Here is a 24,932-nt window from a genome sequence, read left to right as displayed (position 1 = left end):
TGATCTTGTTTATATTACATCAGATATGTTTCTCTATATGCACAGAAAGATATCAAAAAGGATGGCCACCACAATGTTAATGATGTTACTTCTGGATGGTGGGGTTTTAGGTGACTTTTTCACATTTTCCCTTATATTTTTTGTATGCTTTAAATTTGTTCTTACAATGAGCATAATTTATTTATATTATCAGTATAGCTATTTTTCTTTTAAAAGGAAATAAAAATCAATTGTTGGAGATTCTTGTTTAAAATAACAGTTCCTGATACTGTCTCTCCTAACTTCCCATTAAATTTCTGTAAGGATACAGAAAAAGTAAAAACACACATCTCATGGTTAGGTGACTGATGACCCATTCCGAAAAGCCCAGAGAAATTTCCTCTAATTTTATGGCCTGTGGAGTTGACCTAAAAAAACATAATCAGTAGGTCGCACATAAGATACCCTGGAATGGTCTTCTTGAGCATAGGGAAGGAGACCCTTATATTCCCTACTCCACTGCCTCATGGTGAAGAAATGCGAGATCTGTCTCACAGAGAAGACTGGACAGCTTTCCCTTCACTGCATATGTGATAATTTTTGAAGCCACTGTCCCTTCTCTTTTAGAATCTCTTTCCTAGACAGAGACTAATTTCTCACCAGAAAAAAAGCAGAGGTAGGGACTGGTAATGGCACCCTGCATTTCTAGAAGCACAGTGCTGTCAGAGAGAACCAGGAAAGGAAGAAGCCTAGTGGCTGCAGCCCTAGTAGCACACCTGGAATTACATCTTTTTATATATGCGCTGGGCCCATCTTTGGCTAGCAGAGCTGCCACAGACTGAAGTCTGTAGGACACTGACAATTGTGAAGGAAGTAAACAAACTATCGCTGTAGATTTAAAAAGAGGAATCTACCAGGCACCATGTAGAAAGAAAGTGAGTTCCAGGGTAGAGTGATTATGTAGTTTATCCATACTGGAACACTTTGAGAGTAAAAGGGGTACTATTAATAGTCACAACAGGCAATTGCCATAAACCAGGACTGTCCTAAGCAAACTGACAGGTATGGTCACCCTGGTTCAGAGTCTAACTCTGAGCTTGAATCAATCTCTTGAATAGGTAGAAAGAAAGAAAGACATAGCAACAGATCTGGGGGCGGGGGAATCTACCAAAAAAACCCTAAAGACAAGCCTACAGGTAAGTACTTAAGATCCAAGGGTAAGGACTCCAGGACTTGAAGACAGAGAAGAACAGATACTTGAAAATAATTTACTATGGCAGAAAACAGAGATCCAACAGAAAAATTTACAAGCATTCTTGAGAAATAGAACAGAATGAAAGCAACATTTAAAAAAATTAATAGAAGGAAAATGTTTTGGGATGAAACAGAATTTAGTATTCCAGTCCAAATGTTTTCCTGAGTTCTAGGCAAAATAAATAAAAAGAAACCAACACTTAGAAACATCTTGGCAACTGGAAGAAAAAACTCATTATTTACACATGATATAATTATTTACCTAGGAAAGCCAACAGAATCAACAAATATAAATCAAGAAAGGTTTTGTTCTAGATTTAGATAAAGCAACATAAATCAATATTATTTCTCTGTATTAACACTGCCATGTAGGAAACATAATAAAAAAATTCACCCCAGCAACAAAAATAATAAAGTATCTAGGAATTAACCATGAATTCATAGGGCCTAAGTCTAAAGTTCAATAAAGATGATTTAAGTAAACCTATATTACACTCTTAATAAGATGATTTAATATTGTAGAAATGTTAATCATTTCAAATTAATCTATATTCAGTTCAATCCTAATAAAAATTATTGAATTTAATAAACTTATGCACATTAAAATGTATACTGCAGAATAAAGGTCTATGTATAGGTGAATCAACCTTAATAAAGAAGTAGAAAAGATAAACTAACCCTCTAATACACTAATATATATAATAAAAGCTGTGTTGCATTAGTGCAAAAACAGGCAAATAGAAAAATGGAACAGAATAGAGCACACAGGGACAGGATGTGTGTGTAAGTGTGAATAAAACTATTCCCTATCTACATACAGGAACTTAATATATAATAAAAGTGGCACTGCAAATCAATGGGAAAAGGGCAGACTGCTTAGTAGATGATACTGAGAAAACTTTCTCACCATATGGAGAAAAATAAAACTAGTTTCCTATATAAAACCATGTATGAAGGTGGATTCTAAATGAATTAAAGACCTAAATGTGAAAGGTAAAACCATACAGTTCATAGAAGAAAATACAGAATATCTTTGTGACTGAGAGACATGAAAAGTCTTCTTAAAGAAAATTCCAAATCACTAACTATAAGGCAAAATATTGAAGACTTTGATTATGTCAAAATTAAGAATGCGGTCCACAAAGCATCTTATGGATAAAGTTCATTAGAATGCTTACAGAATAGGAGAATATATAACATCTAAGGTAAATAAGAGGTTAATGTTTGGAATATTGAAGGCATTTCTGCTACTCAACAAGAAAGTACCAGCTGGAGTAGAAAAACAAAGAATATGAATAGACAGTTTACAGGAAAACACAGCAAGCAAAGAAGCATTTAATGAGATAATCAAACTCAAAGGTAATCAGAGAAATACAAAGTAAAACAACAATGAGATATCATTCTATCTATTACTCTGACAAAATTTAGGTAGCTGGAATATACTGGTAGGGATATGGCACATAGTAACCCTCCTATACAGCTGTTGGCGGTGCAAACTGGCTCATGCAAGACAACCTGGCACTATTTATATCAATTAGGTATACACATGCCCTATGACCCAGCAACTTTTCACCTAGGTATATATCCCAAGGACATCCTCACAGAGGTATATGATTTTTCACATAGCCCTACAATTTTTTGCATTATTTTAGTTCATATGGAAGATATGGGAAAGGGTATGGGGGATAAAAAGAAATACATGAATTAGTGAATGAAATGAGAAGGGGCCTTGCACAGACCAATGATGACAGGTACAGCACCATCAACTAACGAGCATTGAGTCAGCACTGAGGTCAAGTGGTGGTGAGTGGGTAATGATAGGTGAAGGAGGCAATTTCAAACATGTTGGCAACATTTTTTACTTACAAGATTTAAAAGTCCTTTACGCAGCCAGGCGTGGTGGCTCACGCCTGTAATCCCAGCACTTTGAGAGGCCGAAGTGGGCAGATCACGAGGTCACGAGTTCGAGACCAGCCTGACCAACATGGTGAAACCCCATCTCTACTAAAAACACAAAAATTAGCCAGGTGTGGTGGTGTGCGCCTGTAATCCCAGCTACTCGGGAGGCTGAGGCAAGAGAATCACTTGAACCCTGGAGGTGGAGGTGGCAGTAAGCCAAGATTGTGCCACTGCACTCCAGCCTAGGTGACAGAGTGAGACTCCGTCTTGGGGGGGAAAAAAAGTACTTTATGCATTTAAGCTGAAGGAAAAAATACAGTTAACAGTAAAGGACAGAAAGACTGGTTCAGACATCTCTCCAACTTTAAAAACAAAATATCTTCAGAGTTTTGAAGATAAAATAATTTTGAACTTGGGCAAAAATAAATTTGAACTGGGGCAACCAAGTAAGTTTTCCATGTGTGAAGGCAACAGAAAACATTTTAAGATATGCATAGACACAAAACAACATATCTTCCAGGAATATTTCTTGAATTAAAGAAAATATGCAACAAATTTTTAAGAACTTAAAAGCAAAATCTTATCCTTATATATAAAATATAAAATTACCTTTTGTAGAAAGAGGACAATCCTTATGAGCATCTGGGCACGGAGTTCTTCCAAGGTAAACAATGTTCGGGGTGTTCGAATGAAAATTTTGGTCTTCCCATAAGCTACATCATCCTGAAAACCACACCGTTCAATCAGTTTCTTGACAGCCTCTTTGTCTGAAGGAAGGTCATGGTTGGGCCAGGTGAACTCAGAGATCATCTTATACCTGGATGAAAAAAAGAAACAGGGTTAAGGGAGAAAATCATATGGTCATCTCAATAGAAAACTATTCAATAAAATGCAAGACACCTCATAGAAAACCAAATCTTAGCAAACTATCAATAGAATTTCATTAGCCTCATAAGGTATGCAAAAAAAAAGGCTTCAGTAAAATAAAACACTTTAAGATAACAACTCTTACTAAACTAGGTATAGAAGGGACTTCCTCAAGCTCATACAGTCTATTTGCCAAAATCCTATGGCAAATATTGTTCATAAAGGGGTAACCTTAGAAACATTCTTTTTACAAACAGATACAAGAGAAGGGTGGCTCTGTCATCGGTCCTGCTCGGCGTTGCTCTGGAGGTCTAGTCTACATAGTGAGACCAAGACATAATTGGTAAATGACTGACAGAAAAACAAAATGGATACTACTTATGTATAATGTAACTTTCCTCAAAGGAAATCAAGCAGGTCTCTAGATAAAAAAACTATTATAACTAAAAGAAAATTAAGCAGTGTTGCTGCACATAAGAGCAACACACAAAAATTAATTGCATTTCTACATACGAGCAGTCAACAGCTCCTTGCCATGTGGGCCTCTCATTAAGACAGCTCACCACACAGTGGCTTGCTTCATGAGTGCGAGTGTGAACAAGACAGAAGTCACAGAGTCACAGTCTTTTGTGGTCTAATCTCAAAAGTGACATCCTATCACTTTTGCCATATTCTACTTTGTCAGAAGCAAATCACTAGGTCTAGCCTACACTCACAGGAAGGGGATTACACAGGGCATGGATACCAGGAGGTGGAGGGCATCTTAGAAGGCTGTCTATCACAGAGCTTTTTCCACCATGCAAAGTTGTTTAACACATGTAGTCAAATTTAGTTTTTTTCTTATATTACATCTAAATTTTAAGTCATTGTATGAAAGGCTTTCTTCACTTGGGTTATAGAGTAATGCATTTATGTTTTCTTCTAGTACTTGTATGTTTTCATTTTTCACATTTAGATTTCTGATCATTTAGAGGGTTTTTTGGTATATGGTGTGAGGTATGGATCTAATTTTATCTTTTAACAAATGGCTGTCTAGCTGTTCCAACACTATTAAAAAGTCCATCTTTCCCCTCTGTGACTAACATGCTGCCTTTATCATATGTGCTTCAGTTTATTTCTGGACTTTCTGGTCTGTTTCATTGCTGTGTCTGTCCATCTGTGCATCACTACCACATGGTTTTAATTATAGAGGATACAAGTACATTTTAATGTTTTTCCTAATTCTTTTCTTTTTTAAAGGTCTTTCTAGTTATTCTGGCGCACATATTTTTCCACATGAACTTCAGAATCAAGTTTTATAGTTCCAGGCAAAAAAACCAGAATTCAGTGAATAAACAATTTTTAAAGACCCAAAGCACCCTTGACAGTTTTAGTGAGTTGGAACATTAAATACATTATTATTATTATTATTATTTTGACACAGAGTCTCGCTCTATCTATGAGTGCAGTGGTGCGATCTCAGCTCACTGTAACCCCCGCCTCCTGGTCCAAGCGAATCTCCTGCCTCAGCCTCCTGAGCAGTTGGGATTACAGGCAACTACCACGCCCAGCTAATTTTTGTGTTAACAGTAGAGATGGGGTTTTACCATGTTGGCCAGGCTGGTCTTGAACTTCTGACCTCAAGTGATCTGCCCGCCTTGGCCTCTCAAAATGCTGGGATTATAGGCAAGAGCCACTGCACTCAGCGAATCCATTAATTTTTATATGGTGTTGAGTTGTCCTATTCAAGAACAAGAGATGTTTTCCCACTTGATCTAGTCTGCTTTGTGCCTTACATGAATCTTTAAAGTTTTCTCATATGTCTTTTTTTTTTTTAATAATTATTTTATTTTTTAAGTTCTGAGGTACATGTGTAGGATGTGCAGGTTTGTTACATAGGCAAATGTGTGCCATGGTGGTTTGCTGTACAAATCAACCCATTACCTAGGTATTAAGCCCAGCATCCATTAGCTATTCTTCCTGATGATCTCCATTCTCCCACCCCCACTCCAACAGGCCCCAGTGTGTGTTATTCACCCCCATATGTCCACGTGTTCTCATTGTTCAGCTCCCACTTACAAGTGAGAACATGTGCGGTTTGGTTTTCTGTTCCTCTGTTAGTCTGCTGAGGATAGTGGCTTCCAGCTCCATCCATGTCCCTGCAAAGGGCATTACCTCTTTCCTTTTTATGGCTGCATAGTATTCCATGGTGTGTATGTGCCACATTTTCTTTATCTAGTCTATCATTGATGGGCATTTGGGTTGATTCCATGTCTTTGCTATTGTGAATAGTGCTGCAATGAACATACCTGTGCATGTATCCACAAAAACAAGCAATGGGGAAAGGATTCCCTATTTAATAAATGATGCTGGGAGAACTGGCTAGCCATATGCAGAAAATTGAAATTGGATCCCTTCCTTACACCTTATACAAAAACTAACTCAAGGTGGATTAAAGACTTAAATGTAAAACCCAAAACCATAAAAACCCCAGAAGAAAATCTAGGCAATACCATTCAGGATATAGGCATGGGCAAAGACTTCATGATGAAATCACCAAAAGCAATTGCAAAAAAAGCAAAAATGACAAATTAAACTAAAGAGCTTCTACACAACAAATGAAATTATCATCAGAGCGAACAGACAACTTACAGAATGGGAGAAAATTTTTGCAATCTATCCATCTGATAAAGGACTAATATCCAGAATCTAAAAGGAAATTAAGCAAATGTATAAGAAAAAAATCAAACAACCCCATTAAAAAGTGGGCAAAGGATATAAACAGACACTTCTCAAAAAAAGACATACATGCGGCCAACATATGAAAAATAGCTCAACATCACTGATCATTAGAGAAATGCAAATCAAAACCACAATGAGATACCATCTCACGCCAGTCAGAATGGCAATTAGTAAAAAGTCAAGAAACAACAAATGCTGGCAAGGTTGCAGAGAAACAGGAACACTTTTATACTATTGGTGGGAATGTAAATTAGTTCAACCATTGTGGAAGACAGTGTGGTGATTCCTCAAAGATTTCGAACCGGAAATACCATTTGACCCAGCAATCCCCTTACTGGGTATATACCCAAAGGAATATAAATCATTCACAGGGCTTTTCATATTTCTTGTTAAGATAGTAGATATGTAGGAAGCATCTGTTAATTACTCCCTAATTACAGTTAATTACTTCCTTCTTCTTGACATATCTCTTTTCTTAGATTCCATGACAGCATGCTCTCCCTTCTGCCTCTCTGGATATATCTTGTCAATCTGATTTTCTGGCTACTCTGGCTACTACTATACCCCCAAATGCAGGCGTGTCCCAAGCCTAAGACCTGGACTTCTCTCTATGTATTCTCTCCCCACATTACCTCATCTAGTCCACTTACTTTTAATAAAACATTCCAAATGTAAAAACAAAAATACATATATTTTATAAGTATATAAAATATAAACATATATTTTCAATTTGTGTGTTATCCCTAGTCTAGCCCTCAGTTATGAGCTTCAGATTTATATATCCAATGTCTATACAGGTCTTGAAGGCATCTTAATTACTCCTTCAGTCTTTCCTACCTCAATCTACCCAGTTACTAAAGCCAGGATCCTGAAAATATTTTTATTCTTTCCCTGCCCTATCATGATTTCTAATCCATCATCAAGTTCTATTGACTCTACCTCCAAAATATATTTAACAATTCTCCTCATCTTTATTGCTTCAATTCAAAGGCAAGCCACCTTCTAGTTTACAACAGACTCCTAAATTGTTTTCCATTTCCTTTCCAATCCATTCTGCATACATCAGTCAGAGTAGTTTTCTAAAAAGCTTGAAATCATTTTTGTCTTTGGCTGCTTTCCTTCCTCGCTATCCATCAATCATATTGACTTCTTTGGGGTTCTGTAATGCGGTTGCCTCCTTCCTACTTCAGGGTCTTTGCACATGCTGTTCCCACTGCCCGGAATGCATTTTATCTAGTCCTTGAAAGTCTGGCTCCTTCTCATCCTTTAGTCTTTTCTTGATCTTTGTATATCAACAAACCCCCTACCCCCAATATTCTCTCTAAGGCAACTAGTTTTATTTATTCTTTTCTCACATGATTTATCACAACTTGTAATCATACTGATTTGTGGGTTTATCTGCTTAATGTCAGTCCCCCTCCCTAGTCTGTGGCTAATATGAAGGCAGGGACTTTGTTTTGTTCCCCATTATATACCATGTGCCTATCATGTTGCCTGCCATACTATGAGGCAATAGATATTTGCAGAATGAATGAAAAGAAATCATTTAAAGCCTACTCACTTGCTAGATGGGGGCAGAGATCAAAGCCAAACAAAAAGTTTTAATATAAAGACAGAGGTAATACCAAACAATGTCACATGAAAAAAAGTGAAATCAGAAACCTCTCAAATTCGTTACACCAAACTATAGTAGGGGTCTACATCTGGGTCATCATATGGGTAGTGCTTGTGTTGTTTGTTTCAGGCACGCTTCAGAAACTGGATTGCTATCCTACAGCCCCACTGCTCAGCTCCCATGGCAGGCGAGAGGCACTCTGCCTTCTTTCATGCCAGCAAAGTGCATGACCCTGGTTCTCTGGCAAACCAGCAATCTGAACTTGCTAATTAAAAAGTTGAACTCATCTGCTTTCTGACAATGAGTTTTACCTCCCTAAAGGACTTTAGTAGCTTTTAAGGTTATCAGCATGTTTTAAATCCTTCTCTCTTTTCTCAGTAAAATAAATGAAAATGAAGAAAAGTCACAACCAAAAATTCAGGTTCAAACCTAAACTACTTGCAAAAAATCTGCAGAATCTAAAAGCAAAAATTCACTGTAGAAAATATTATCTTTTCTCTCATCATCACTGGATGAGCCACATAAAAGGGGAATAATGTATACTCCTCAAGTGGTTGTCAGTTCCAGTGACTTCCTACATGTGAAATGTTTAAATCAGTATCTAGTACACCCAGTAAACATTTCAAAATATTCACAACTATTATTATAACTCACTTGAAAATTTCAACACATAATTCTTTTCCTGTCTAGTTAATCACGGTCTATAATATCCTTTCCATAAATAGGACAAAAATCTTTAATTATCTCTACTTCTCACTCCCATTTTAATTTTTGTTCCAGATTATCACTAAAGACTTCTTCCTCACCCTTACAATCAGTACTTGTTTAGATTTAACAAAAAGTTTGACAGATTTCTTTGCTCAATGTTGCTTTTTTGCATATATCTTGCCACGTTTCCTTTCTGCATTCACCTTTCTTTTTGCTGAAGTACATCCTCTAGAAGATTTTTCAGAGGGTCTATGAATAATAAACTTTCTCAAACTAGGTATGCTAGAAAATGCTGTTTATTTTACTCACACTCTTGAATGGTATTTTGACACAGAATACAACTCTAGGCATGAAAGCCCTTTCCTTACACTGTGAAGGCATTTTGCTCCTTCGTCTACTTGATCAAATGTTCATGAGGAACCAGATGTCAGCGTTATTCTCACTCCCCAAAGGCAGTTTGTCTTTTTTTCTTGGGAGCTATAAGTATTTTTCTTTAACATTCTAAAAGTGAACAAATGTATTTTTAAGTTTTTAAAAAATTCTTATGCTTGACAATCAGTGTATCCTTTTAATCTGAAGATTCGTCTTTTTTCAGTTCATGCAAATCCCTGGCCGCTGTTCGAATATGCCTCTCCCCTATTCTTGGTGTTCTTTCCTCTAGTCCTTCTGTTACATGGGTTTTGCTGCTCCTGGATCAACCTTACATGCGGCTAGACCTTTGTTTAATACTTCCCATCTTTTCTTCTTTGTGATGAGATCTGGAACAAGACTTCAGCTTGATCCTCTGGCCCACTAATTTACTTTTTAAAAAAGTTTAGTTTTTAAAAAACATTTTAAAAATTGTGATCAAATTTACATATACTAAAATATACACACTTAAGTATATAATTCAGTAAGTTCTGACAAATGTGTATACTCATGAAACCGACACCCCGATCAAGATATATCATCTCAGAGAGCTCCCCCATTCTGCTTTCTAGTCTGCCATACAAATAGCTAACCACTATTCTGATTTCTATCACCATAAATTAGTTTTGCCTGCTCTTGAACTTCATATAAAGGGCAGCATAAAGTTGCTACACTTTTCTTCTTAAAATGCCATCTTCTGGCTCGGCGTGGTGGCTCATGCCTATAATCCCAGCACTTTGGGAGGCTGAGGCGGGTGGATCACCTGAGGTCAGGAGGTTGAGACCAGCCTGGCCAACATGGTGAAACTCTTGTCTCTATTAAAAATGAAAAAAAAATTAGCTGGGTGTGGTGACGCGCCCCTGTAATCCCAGCTATTTGGGAGGCTGGGGTGGGAGAATCGCTTGAACCTGGGAGGTGGAGCTGCAGTGAGCTGAGATGGCGCCACTGTACTCCAGCTTGGGTGACAGAGCAAGACCCTGTCAAAAAAAGAAAAAAAAAGCCATCTTCTCTTGGCTTCTGTGACATAATCCTCTTCTGGTTTTTCTTCTACCTTATTGGTTGCTGCTTCTCTTATCTTTGCTGGTTCTTTCATGCCAGACCACAAATCTAAACATTATCATGGACCTCCTCCTCTTCACTATCCAGTCCCGAGACTTTCTATGCAATCTATGTTACCAGTGACTCCAAAATCTCTTATTTGCAGCCTAAACTTCTTTCCAGAACTCCAGGTATGAAAGTCTAATGGCTTAATATTTCTGCCTAGATATTTAGTAGGCATTTCAAAGTGAACATAGAGATGTGTCGAAGTTAACATAGTCAAGAGAATAATCTTGATTCCATATTTACTCCTGTTCCACATCCTGTTCCTCAAAATTATTTTACCCAATTTTATCTCAGCAAATGGTACTGCGCTTACCTAGATGCTCAAGCCAAAATATAATTTTCATCCTTCATTCCTCTTTATTCCTGTTTCATCATATCCAATCCATGAGAGAGTCTTGTCAACTTTATCCCTCAAACATATCCCAAATCTGTCCACTGCTCTCATATCTATAATAGTCCCTTACTGAAGGCACTATCATCAAGCCCTGTTTCCTGGACTCCTGCAATAGCATCCTTAAACATCTCCTTGCCCCCCTTTTTTTTTTTTGAGACGGAGTCTCGCTCTGTCGCCCAGGCTGGAGTGCAGTGGCATGATCTTGGCTCACTGCAAGCTCCGCCTCCCAGGTTCAGGCCATTCTCCTGCCTCAGCCTCCCCGAGTAGCTGGGACTACAGGCGCCCGCCACCACGCCCAGCTAATTTTTTGTATTTTTAGTAGAGATGGGGTTTCACCTTGTTAGCCAGGATGGTCTAGATCTCCTGACCTCATGATCTGCCCACCTCAGCCTCCCAAAGTGCTGGGATTACAGATGTGAGCCACTGCGCCTGGCCAACATCTCCTTACCTTCTATTCACACGGTAGCCACAGTGATTCCTTTAAGACATCCATAAGGTTATGTAATTCCATGCTTAAAATCCACCAATGGTTTTGTTTCTTTCTTTGTTTTTTAAATCACGCCTAGCCAAAATCTAAATAGTTTAGTCTGATTACAAAGTTCGACATGATTTGGCTCTTGTCCATCTCTCTGATCTCATCTCACACCACTGTCCTGTCAGTGTCCTCCAACCACAATGGACTACATTTGGCATCTAAAATGCCTCACTTACTACCACAATAGAGCCTTTTCCCTGGCTGTTCCCTCTGCCCCACCTTCTCTTTGCTCTGATCTTTGTATGGCTGGCTGCTTCCTGTCATTGTCAGCTCCTTAGAGACTCTTTTTTGACCAACTAATCTAAAGTATTTTAATTTTCTGCATTTTTCTTATCTATATTTTATGTAAATTTATATTTATTCATTTTTTGGGGGAAATCTATAGTCGAGATTATAGAAAATGTTCAATAAATGTTTTAAAACAGATGGAATTTAAAGTATTCTTGTGATTCCAAGTTATCAATTATCATTATCTTTTTTTATATGACATGGTATCATTAAGCAACATTATGAACAATAAATTAACAATAGCAACAATATATTACACTTATTGAGTGATTACTATACGGAGGTACTACTATTCCAAGTGCTTTGTATATATTATCTTATTTAACCCTCTAGCAATGCTTCAAGGTAGTTATTATTATTATCCCCATTTTACACATGAGGAAACAGGCATGAAAAGGGTATGTAAATTTGTCCAAAGTCACACAACTGAAAAATGACAGAGCCAGGAATCAAACCAGGCAGACTGATTTCAGGTCCTCCATGCTTAACTCCTTAATATTTTATTATTATGATAATTACTGACACCAGTAATGATAGGCAGCATTAATTAAATAGCTATGATGTACCAGGAATCTAGGCTTTTTACTTAGGTTAATTTCTCATAACAGTCCTATGAAATGCTATTTTACTTATTTCACAGATGCAAAAACAGGGTCATAGAAGTTAAATTTCTGGCCCATGATCAAGCAGCAAGTAAGTGGCATAATCAGAATTCCACCCACAATGTGATTTCAGATCAGTGCTCTTTCTGCTATGCTATGATGCCAGTATTTCCTCCCAAAAGGCTGAAACTTTTTCATGGTCCATAAACCATGAATTCAGGGACTCATGTTGAAACTGGGAAAGTCTTTCATATTTGTAATTTCCTCAGCTCTTTTGTTCACCCAACAAATATTTATAGATTGCCTAATATGTGCTGATGCACTATTGTACGGGGAGGACTCCCTTATTCTCAGTGAACTAGGCCTCTCTGACGAGTCTATTCTCACCTGTGAAGAAACTTCTCGTATGTCTGGCGGAAGGCAAATCCTGCCCGACGCACTCTCACATTTTCCAGTAGTCCAAGATATTCTACTTGGTGCCGGCAGCGTTCATCATCAAATATCTGTGGAGATTTCTTGTCATTGGGTTTGATGCAACGAACGTAATATGGTTCCTAAAGAAATAAATCAGCAAATGTTAAGTTTCACTGGAGAAAATTTCCCAGCTAGGGACACTGACATGTAATTAGTGTTAATTGTGTCAAGTTAAGCTCAGTGCCTCTAATTTCTCAGGCATACACTTGTGAATAAAGTAGTTATTCTTCCTTTCTCCTTCAATTCAAGGTTAGAAGTTCTCATGCATTCAGCCAAATTTTTGTTTAATTATGTTTTAGGGTTTATTAGGAATAGTAGAAAAGGGATAAAACTAGGAAGTAAATAACAGAGACGTAAAGATCGAGTTTCTGTGTAGTTATGAAAACAAGGTTAAAGCAGCTGAAGGAGTAATTCAATAGAAAAAGGCAGCAGCTAACGATGAAAATGGATGGAGAACGTAAAAGGACATTCTTTGTTAATGTTAATATTATGTAAGGAATGATAGGGACGGACAGCTCTGGTATATAGTAAGTGCTCCTTAAGTGTCAGCCATCATTAATATTATTGCATTAGTTTGTACTTTTGGAAAAGAGATTAAACTTCACGGGTAAGTAGAGAAGTTCCAAAACCACCTACAGGCATCACTGATTCTATGAAGGAGCTCAGCTAGCAATCCTTCCCTCTGTGCCAATTAAGTTTTATACTACATATTAGATCATAACCCCTTTTAAATATAAAACCATGCTTGGCATAGATCCTGGTACACTGAAGATAATGAATAAATTATCACTGGATGAATCAATGAGGTCAAATGTATCCTACAAGTGTAAAGAATTTCTTTTTCTTCTCTGAATCTGTTATCTATCAGACACACACAGATGCACTTTGATTAAGATACAGAATACTCTGTAGTTAAATTAGGCAGTTTTGAGCTCCGCTGAGGGCTAGAAGTAGAAACGGGTAGTAAATAATTTAAGAAGTAGGAGAGATTTGAAGGATGTAAATTTACTTGCATTTTGAACAGAATAACAGTTTTCAACACCTAAAAAAAGAAACTCCGATAGTACATTTATCATGCTGTCCTACATGGTGAAAGGTAATGCCATTTTTTGCCTTTTTCTAGGCCCTGCTGTAGTAGTTTCCTATTGCTGCTATAGCAGATTATCATAAATCTAGTATATTAAAACAACACAGTTTTATTATCTCACATTTCTGGAGGTCAGAAGTCTGAAATAGGTTTAACTGAGTCAAAAGTCAATGTGTCAGCAGGGTTGGTGTTTTGGGGAGCTCCAGAAGAAAACCCATTTTCTCATATTTTCCAGCTTCTGGAGGCTGCCCACATTCCTTGGCTGGTGGCCCCCTTCCATCTTCAAAGCCAGCAATGGCCAGTTGACTCTTTTATGATGTCACCTCTTCGTTCTGACTTTTCTGCTTCCCTCCTTCCCACTGAAGGACTCGTGATAGCACTGGGCTCACTTGGGTAATGGAGGATAAGCCCTTATTTTCAGGCCCATTTATTAGTAGCCTTATCTCCATCTGCAACCTTAATTCCACCTTACCACAGCACATATCACGTTCATAGGTTCTGGGGATTAGGATGTGGACAACTGGGATGACTATGGTATAGTAATAGTAAGAATAAAAAATATTATCTACCAGCCTTTGTTCCTGGTTTCTGGCATAGCGCTTCAAAAACTTATGAAATTTCTTCAGTGACAGGAGTGCCTTAGTTATGATAATGAGGTGACTCATAGCTGGGCGTCTAGATAGCTTCAGGATGGGAGCTGGTCACCAGAAAACTCCGTCATGTGCTGGAACTTACAGCTGCCTGACCTCTGGGCAGGTTAGGGGGACTAAAGACTAAGCTTAATTATGTGACCAAAGATTTAGTCAGTCATGCCTTTGTGATGAAACACTGATAAAACAAAAAAAACAAAACCTCAGGACACTGAGCCTCACAACGGCTTCTTGGTTGGTGAACACATGGATGTACTCAGAGGGTGGTGCACCCTGATTCCAGGGGGACAGAAGCTCCTGCGCTTGGACCCGAGTTCTGTGAATCATTCTAGTGAATTATCAAACCTGAAGAGGGGGGTCATGGGAATCCTCAAATTTATACCCAAGTTATATATAAGGGCAGGTGTTCTGTGGACCTCACTTGCAGCTGGTGTCTGAAGTAAAGAAGAGTCTTATTAGGGACCCTGTCCTTTAATTTTTTAGATTAATGCTAACTCTGGGTAGTTAGTGTAAGAACTGAATTGAATTGTAGGACACTTAGCTGATGTTAGAGAGTTGCTGTTGCTATGCAGAGGCCATTATTCTGCCTAGTACACCTGCCCTTTTTCATCTTGTCATCTGTAGCAGAACGAAAAACATGACCTCAATATCTTGCACCACCTCCCAGTAAGAGGTGGAGTCTCTACACCACTTCTCGAATCTGGCTTGGCCTGTGACATGCTTTAACCAGTAGAATGCAGCAGAAGCAACACTGGGTTACTTCTGGAAGCCCATCCTCGAGAGGGTCTGCCCTCTTGGACCACTTCTACCATGTGAAGAAGCCCGGGATTAAAGACTACGTGAAGAAAAGATGCTCAGTCATCCAGGCACGCCATTTGAGTGAGCTCATCTTAGCCTATCTAGCCCCAGCTGACTGCAGCTGCTTGGTGAGCCCAGCAGAACTGCCCAGTCAACCCCTGAATCATGACAAAGAACCATTATTTTAAGCACTATATTTTACAGTGATTTGTTATGGATTGATAGATAACTTACACTTCTTCCCTATTCTGGAATACCAACCCTTTCATTAGATATTAAATTTTGGTATATTTTATTATAAAGCACAAGCAGAATCCTACTTTAAAAATAGTGATGGGTGATCAAACGTTCACTAAATCTGTAATGATTTTCAAGTGGAGCATCTATATTGGGGGAACAACTGTAGCTCACTTTAAAAAATGGCTTATAGTAAGTTTTTTAAAAAACTTAATAGGATGGGGAAGTCGGGAGGAGGCACTGTTTACTTACGGATTTTCTACTAGTTTGCTGGAATAGAATGCCTTTACTTTTTGGTGAATAAACCAAGAAAAGTGCACTGAGCACAGTAAATGCCAAAATGCTACCAGATTTATCTGCATGTTTGGCACTAGTGTAACAGAATAAGCATTGTACAAAATCAGAACACTTGAGTCTTGGCTGTAAATTCTCTCTGGAACTAATTAGCTAATTTATGAAATGAAGATACGGGGGCTTTCTTTGAGTAATGACAGACTAGGTAATTTAAACTGACACCCGTGCTGAGGGTTAACTAGAATAGGTAAACAAAATAAACAAAACGTTTGCCTGAAGACATGGGAGATCTAACAAGACAGTGGAGAATTTACTGGGTCAGAATCCAGGAGAGGAAGAAAACCGTGGAGGAGAACCCAGGTTTGAGGCTGCCTTTTTTTCCTGGGGAAATTTGCCAGTTCCAGAGAAGGTAGATGGGCTCTGAGTAGTGATTCTGGCAGCTTCATGGGCCTAGTGGGACAAAGATTAGCGAGTAAGGCCTGAAAAGTGACACAGGTAAACCCCTCTCACTTTGGGTTAGGATCCCACCAACAGGAATAAGGATGAATTAGAAGGAGGCAGTCCTTTACAGAGCCCATAATTCAGCTTTGAATCACCTAAGTCCTTGAAATTGGAATAGCTGATTTGGAATACTATTGTTCTTAGGTAACTAAAAGAAGCAAAATTAACTCTTCCCTGAAGAAAAATCACATAAACTTGGGCCTCCAATTATTTCTGCAGATAATTTTGCAAATATAATATTTGGAACAAAATAAAAAGTAACCAGACATGTAAGTAGCCAAGTAAACTGGAATTAGAAACAGCAAAACAAAATAAAAAAATAAACGAACCTGCAGGTATCCAGACACTGGAGTTATCAGATAGAGATATTAAAATAACTATGCTTACCATGTTCAAGGTGACAAAAGACAATAATGAGAATTTTGTATAGAACCAGAAACTATGAAAAAGAACCAAGCCAAATGGAAACCTAGAACTGAAAAATATAATAAAGGAAATTAAGAACTCAGTGGATCAGTACAAGAGTAGATTAGAAGTAGGTGAAGAAGGCCAGGTGTGGTGGCTCATGCCTGTAATCCCAGCCCTTTAGGAGGCCAAGGCGGGTGGATCACTTGAGGTCAGGAGTTTGAGACCAGCCTGGCCAACATGGTGAAACCCCGTTTCTACTAAAAATACAAAAAATTAGCTGGGCATGGTGGCACGCTCCTGTAATCCCAGTTCACTCAGGAGGCTGAGGCAGGAGAATGTCTTGAACCTGGGAGGCAGAGTTTGCAGTGAGCTGAGATCACGCCACTGCACTCCAGCCTGGGCAATAGAGCAAGACTCCATCTTAAAGAAAAAAAAAAAAGAAATAGTTGAAGAAAAAAAAAAATGAATGTACTAGAAGTTAGGTGAGAAGAAATTTTCTGGAATGAAGCATGGATAGATAAAAAGATGGAAAATAAAGATGGGAGGCTAAGAGGTATAGAAGATACAGTGAGATGGAGTTCTAAAGGAGAGGAGACAGAAGGGACAGAAGAAATATTTGAAAAGAACTTGCTAAAACTGATAAAAAAAAAAAGGGGAGCTACAAACTGAAGAGATTCTACAAACTACAAGCGTATTTTTAAAAAAATCTACACCTAAGCACATCATAGTGAAACTTCTGAAAATCAAAGCAGCCAGAGGGAAAAAAAAGATTACCTTAAGGAGCAACAAAGAGACAGACTGACAGCTAACTTCTCAAAAGAAACTATGAAATCCAGAAGACAAAGGAACATTATCTTTGAAGTGCCAAAAGACACTGCTAACGTAGAATTTTACACTGAGCAAAAATATTCTTCAAGAATGAAAACAGTATAGAAATTTTTTTGGTAAACAAAAACAACATTTGTCATCCTCAGATTTCAAATATAATAGAGTGAGGTTAAGGCAGAAGAAAATGATCCCAGATGGAAGGTCAACAATATAGGGGTTGGGTGCAGTGGCTCACGCCTGTAATCCCAGCACTTTGGGAGGCCAAGGTGGGCAGATAAGTTGAGGTCAGGGGTTTGAGACCAGCCTGGCCAACATGGTGAAACCCCATCTCTACCAAAAAATACAAAAATTAACCGGGTGTGGTGGCGTGCACCTGTAGTCCCAGCTACTTGGGAGGCTGAGGCACAGGAATTGCTTGAACCCAGGAGGTGGAGGTTGCAGTGAGCTGAGATCATGCCAATGCACTCCAGTCTGGGTGACAGAGTGAGACCCTGTCTCAAAAAAAAAAAAGAAAAAGAAAAAAAGTCATGCTTTTCATGAGTAACTTGGCAAAATAAAACCATGATATATTTTAAAAAAATAGGAAGAGAAAAAAAGATAAACAAGTGAATAAATAGATATAATAGATGTAAATTACAATCTAAATAGATATATATTATATCTATATCATCTAATAGCTATAATATATATAATAGATATAGATATTGGATAATATAGATAATATAGTTATAAATAGCTATAGGTAATATAGATACAGATAATATAGATACAACATCTATATCTAATATAATAAATATATTTATATCTAAATAGATATAATAATGTCTTACTGGCTTTAAAAATGTATATGCATGTTATTTTGGTATATAATTAAAATACATGACCAAATATATTTTGGTATATAATTAAAATACATGCATATTATTTTGGTATATAATTAAAATACATGACCAAAATAGCATACAAGTTAGGAGGAAGGTAAATGGAATTAAATTGGCCTTGCATTTTCTAGGAAGGAGGCAAAAGTACCAAATAACATTAGATTTTTATATTCAAGAATGATATTGCAATAAGTCAAGTAACCACTATAACAGTATTTAAGTAAATCTTCCAAAATAATAAAGAGAATAAATAAAATGATAAAAAATACTTGCAACACCAGTGGAGGGGAAAGAGTATGATCTTAGGTCTAACTAAACATTTTGACTCAGAATACTCATAGGCCACATTTGGCACCAATCTCTTCAAAAGGCCAAGAACACGGTTTGCTAGCAGGTAGCATCAGTGTCCTTGGAGCAGTCCACACAGCAGTCAAGTGACAGCTTAGGTGTAAGGAGATGAGATACACATTGGACATGTGTGTGAGGTGAACTTGGCTTAAAAGCCTCATGCCCCACAGGACCAAATATCACTTAGAACAGCTCAGAAGACATAGCTTCCAGGGTCCAGCAAAGGACAGACCTAATACAAGAGTCACTGAGCTCAGGCAAACCCAAAGTATATCAAACCCACCAGACATCATTCTCCCAAGACAGATGCAATTTACTGACAGGGATAATTCTGACCATAAGTAATGTTGTTAAGTGATACATGTCTTACTAGGTTGCCAGAGGAACAGAGCTAGAAATTTAACTGAGGTTAAGCTGTCAAGGGGAAGGAATAAAGTTTTGTTTACCTTTCTCCCACAATAATCAATCTAAAAGAAATATAGAAAAAAAGAAATACAGAAGAGTCAAATAGAAGCATTAACAAGATGCCTGATTTAAATGCAACACACACTATATTAAAAGTAAATGAACTAAATGATTTATTCAAAAGACAAAAATTGTCGGACTGGATTAAAAAAATCAAAGCTAACTATATGCTACTTATGAGAGACACACTTGAAACATAAGGATATAGAAAGATTGAAAGTAAAAGGATGAAAAAGATATACCATGCAAACTCTAGCCAAAAGAAAAGCTGGCATAGCTATATTATTCATGCAAAGCAGATTTCAAGGCAAAAAGCAATATGGAAATAGAGATGTTTCATAATGATAAATGACTCAAACACCAGGAAGATATAACTGTTCTAACTTGAATGAGCCTAACAAATTCTCTAAATATTTACACAAAAAATCAAAGGTACAATGAGGACAAGTAGATAAATTCAGAATCAAGGCAGAGTTTAAAACACCTTTCAATGTTTACAAAACAAAGAAGTCAGGAAGAAAATAGAAAAGTTGAACATTATTATTAGCAAACTTGACCTAATGGACTTGTATAGAATATTGAATGCAATTTTTTTTTTTTTTTTTGAGACAGTCTCACACCGTCACCCAGGCTGGAGTGCAATGGCGTGATCTCAGCTCACTGCAACCTCGGACTCCCAGGTTCATGTGATTCTCCTGCCTCAGCCTCCCGAATAGCTGGGATTACAGGTGCACACCACCATGCCTGGCTAATTTTTTGTACTTTTAGTAGAGACAGGGTTTCACTATGTTGGCCAGGCTGGTCTTGAACTCCTGATCTTGTGATCTGCCCACCTTGGACTCCCAAAGTGCTGGGATTACAGGCGTGAGCCACCGCGCCCGGCTGCAAATTATTTTTTAAAGACAAACAAAACATATACATAAAGCAAATTTAGCAAATTTCTAAAAATTGAAACCACACAGAGTATGTCTTCTGATGAAATAAGACTAAGCTAGAAATCAAGAGCAAAAAGATAATGAGAAAATCCTGTATGTTGAAAATTAAGAAAAATACTTCTGAACAACTAAACCTTAGGTCAAAAAGGAAATTACAATGTGATTTGGAAAATATTTTGGACTGAATAATGTATAAAATCATGTAGGCAACGCAATCTTATAAGGCATCATATGAAGAGTATTAATATAACTTTATTAACCAGGAAACAGTTGAATGGAATATTACCAGTACTGAGTGCTTACGCATAGGAAGTGGCAATATTGAATGAGACACTAACAACCAACTAAGAAATGGGGGGAAGCCCTTTCATCCTGTTTAGTGATATAAAAGTCTTTGGATAAGGAATCTAGTGGGAATACTTTCTCTATATTTAATCAGCATTCTGTCTCAATTTATAAATGCCGCCTCCTCTCTCATTTATAAATACCCAGACTGACTCAGCCTAAGAAATCCTAAATTTGGGAAATTCAGAGTATCTTATAAAGGTTAAACTGCAAAAGTTAATAGTGATCTTATTCTCTTGAACTTTTTCACCTGTCTCTCCCTACGTATTTTACGGGGAAAAAAACACCATTTGTGAAAGTACACCAATCAGTATATAGATTAGCTAGACTACACTACCTAAATATACCTCTATTTAACTTGCTTTGAACACTGTCAAATAGTCATAGCAAATTCAAGTTCATTTAATAATTTACTGACAATCTGTTTTAGTACCTTATTAGGTATTAATACATAAAATTAACAAAACCCATTCTCTAGATTCAAAAGATTTATAATCTGGGTGGGGACACAAGTCATGAACTGAAGGCACTATGGACTCTGTGAAAGTGAGGAGCCAGGGACGTCTACTTCTGGTAATGGAGGACTAGGTAATACTTATCAATCTTCCTGATGAAGTTACTAAAAAAAAGTGCTAGACAAAATATGGGGAAAAGGTTTTGGTAAGTGCATCTTGGAGCTAATAAGATAGTGAGGAAAGACCTGGCCAAAATCAGAAAACTAAAATCAAGTTGAGTGAGCCTACACCTCATGGTTGTTTTTGTCTTAGAAGCTACTGTTGACATGGAAAAGACAGTCATAAGGCTGAACATAGCTTCTGGCTCTCATGGGACTTGGGTACCAAAGTTAGAACCTGGGGTCTTGGATGAGGGACTGTAGTTTGGTCTGGAATCCTGAATAGCTAAACCAGGGAGATAAAGGTGAATGGACGACAGCCCAACACTGAGCTACTACAGGCCCTGAAATGGGATAAAGGTTATCCCAGACTGTCGAACTGATATAAACTTTCAGTTGTTCTATTTCCATACGGGTGTCACTAATAAATAGCATATATCTGGATTCTTTTTCTTCAATCTGAATTGGTTTTTATCCATTTACATTCAATGTAATTACTAATATATTTATATTTGTTTCTACCAAATATCCAGCTTTCCCATGTTCTTTTGTTTCTTCTTTTTTATGTTTTTGTTTTGGGGGCAGGGAGGATTCTTTGTTTTTATTCTGTTTTTTTTTTTTTTCCTTCTCTACTAGTTTGGAATTTATAACCTCTATTTTCTACTATTTTCAATGATTATGTTAGAAAATTTTCACATGTATTTTTAACTCATCAGAGTTGAACGTTAAACAATATTTTTATTATTTTTTTCTGAACTAAGGACCTTAAACACTGGAATTACAATTACCTGCTCTTCTAATTGATATACAATTGTTACTGTGATAACTCTAATCTGTATTTTCCATTCCACAAAATATTATTTTACAGAGTTCATTTACATGCATCTACGTATTTACCAATTCTTTGCTCTTCTTTTCTTTTTGCATTTCAGAGTTTCATTTAGTATACTCTTCCTATTGTCTGATGAATATCTTTTAGAATCTCCTTAAGTGAGGTTGATAAACTCTCTGTTTTTGGTTTTTGTTTTTCAGAAAGATTCTTTATTGTGCCTTTGTTCTGGAAAAAATGTATTCCCTGGGTACAGAATTTTGGTTTACGTTTATTTTCTCTCAGCCTAATTGTCATACTTTTGAATCTAATCTGTCTTTTCTCTGGCTGCTTTTAAGATATTTTCTTTGTCTTTAATGTTCTAGATTTTACTAGGTGTCTATATGCAGATTTCTTTTAATTTTTCCAACTTCAGATTCATTGGGCTTCCTGATTCTGTTAAGTCCTTCAATATTCTTGAAATTCTCAGGAATATGTCTTCAAATATTGTTCTATCCATTTTCTCTTCTATAACTCTGATAAGATACATGTTTGACCACTTTATTTTCTCCTCCACGTGTCTTTTTTTTTTTTTTTTTCAGAGACAGTCTTGCTCTGTCGCCCAGGCGGGAGTGCAGTGGCACAATTTTGGCTCACTGCAACCTCTGCCTCCCGGGTTCAAGCGATTCTCCTTCCTCAGCCTTCTGAGTAGCTGGGATTACATGTGCATGCCACCACACCCGGCTAATTTTTTTGTATTTTTAGTAGAGACAGGGTTTCACTGTGTTAGCCAGAATGGTCTTGATCTCCTGACCTTGTGATCTGCTCGCCTCGGCCTCCCAAAGCGCTGGGATTACAGGTGTGAGCCACCAGCCCCCATGTGTCTTAATGTTTCTTTTATATGTTTCATTTCTTAGTCTAAGTGGAATTCTGGATAATCCTTCAGTTCTTATTTTCATTTCACTACTTTCTCTTCAGCTTTATGTAAACTGATGTTAAACCTATCCATTGAATTTTTAATTTTAATTACTTAGTTTTTATTTCTATCAATTGTCTAGTTGCTTGTTCTCTCTCATTTTCAGGCCTTTCATTTCTTGATGTATATTAAGCATTCTCCTATTCTCTTTCTGATCATTTCTGTATCAGAAGTTTTCATGAGTCTGAACCTGCTGTTTGTTGTTTAGTTTGCCTTTTACTTATAGCATCTTGTAGTGATTCTTTACTGTGAGCTAATTTTCCTTAGAGCTTTGTGGAAATTCTTTAAGGTCTGGTATTGGTGGCCCATCTGGAGCAGCTGCTGCCATGATGCTGGCTGCAGTGGGGGAGGTACATCTGGGGTTGTGTGCTCCGTGGAGCTGGCAGTAGCCAGGAACAGGTGGAAGCCCCGCCCCCTTCCAAGTTGGCTGGGTGGGATCGTCGCGCTTCCTGGGCGCAGCTGTGGCCGCCCAGCTACGGTGCAGGACTCAGGCATCCCTGTGCTCTTGGGGGCTGGGAGCAGGCAGAAGCCCCAACCTCCTGGGTGAAGCCATAACCACCCAGCCATGGCTGTAGACCTGGGTACCTCTGCACTCCTGGGGACATGGGAAGCTCCCCTGCCCCTGTTGGCTTGGATGTGCTGCTCCCAACGTCTGGCCTCTCCCTGGTCTTGGTGCCCACTCTGATTTCAGAGCAAAGTTGAGGCTGAGCCTGGGCACTGTTGCAACCCAGCTGGGTATGCGCACACTTGGGGCAGTGCTGACATGCCAGCCCCCTGCTACCTTGGTCCCCTTCAGACTTTGGATGCCGAAGAGCACAGCGGAAGGCCAACGGGGTGCTGAGGGCAGCTTGGTGTGGGCCTGGAGGCACCCCTTGGCACAAACAGTCTGGACTCTGTGGGCACTGTGGATGGCAGGTTAATGGTGGCAGGAGGCAGACAGGCGCCTGGGCAGAAAGGGGTGGGTCGCTGGTGAAATCCCACCTTTGGGCCAGGCTGCCAGTTCCACGGTCCAGAGTGAGAACTTACAGTGCTTTTTCCAGGCCTGCCTATGGACCAGTCAGCACACACTTCCCCTCCTCTGAAGCCCATAAAAACCCCCAGACTCAGCCAGACTCAGGCAGACAATGGGATAACCTGCCTGTGGAGAGGAGCTACCCACCATGGGTCTCCTCTCTGCTGAGAGCTGAGCAGATGATGGGACGAACTGCCTGCAGAGAGGAGCTAGCTTCATACTGCTGGTCTCCTCTATGCTGAGAGATGAGTAGACAATGGGAGGACCTGACTGCAGAGAGGAGCTACCCACTGAGAGTCTCTTCTGAGCTGTTCTGTCACCCAATAAAGCACCTCTTTGCCTTGCTCACCCTCTATTTGTATGCATACCTCATTCTTCCTGGACACAGGACAACAACTCAGAATCCACTGAATGGCAGGGCTAAAAGAGCTGTAACACAAACAGGGCTGAAACATGCCCTTTGCTTGCCACGTTGTGGGTGATGAGGAGTGAAGAGAGAAGGAGAAGAGCTGTGGCCCTTCAGGGAGCCCAGACCTAGGAGCTCCCCAAGCCAGGGCTGATATACTCTCTTTGGGGCTCTGCAGTTCCTGGTATTTCCAAGCTTCTGGGCACCACTGCATTCCCCAGTGCCAGCCATGGAAGCTGCTTGCAGTATGCCTGGTCCAGCCGCAGCCTCACAGGGAACCAGTGTCTGTGCCGGCACCTGGAGCTGCCCGCCCTGCTGCAGCCTGTGTGCTTGGCTGTGTGCAGTGGCTGGACCTTATGCTCACTCATTCACACTCCCCTTGCCATTCTGTGCCTGGCTCACCCTTGGCAGGTGTGGAATCCAGGCTGGTAGGGCAAGCTGAGTGCAGCCTGCGAGGCTGAGTAGGTGGAACAAGCCTGGCAGGCTTGAGCA

General features: G+C 38.7%; 1 protein-coding gene across 4 annotated transcripts in view; it reads right to left on the bottom strand.

Moving 5' to 3' along the window:
- The window catches only part of MYO1D (myosin ID), a 384,944-nt gene that overhangs the window by 216,871 nt on the left and 143,141 nt on the right, over positions 1 to 24,932 (bottom strand). For all 4 annotated transcript variants that reach the window (XR_010133616.1, XM_031011723.3, XM_055388511.2 and 1 more), the window contains exons 15-16: positions 12,762 to 12,928; positions 3,742 to 3,949 (exon numbers count right to left, since the gene is read on the bottom strand). Coding sequence is in view for 3 of the 4 variants with exons in the window: in XM_031011723.3 (XP_030867583.1) it covers positions 3,742 to 3,949; positions 12,762 to 12,928 (375 nt within the window). In the remaining variant the exon portion in view is untranslated. The remainder of the gene's footprint in view (positions 1 to 3,741; positions 3,950 to 12,761; positions 12,929 to 24,932) is intronic.

Source organism: Gorilla gorilla, chromosome 4 (genome assembly GCF_029281585.2).
Source record: "Gorilla gorilla gorilla isolate KB3781 chromosome 4, NHGRI_mGorGor1-v2.1_pri, whole genome shotgun sequence".
Classification (NCBI taxonomy): Eukaryota; Metazoa; Chordata; class Mammalia; order Primates; family Hominidae; genus Gorilla; species Gorilla gorilla.
Note: the sequence above shows the minus strand (reverse complement) of the source record. Positions and strands in the feature narration are given on the sequence as shown.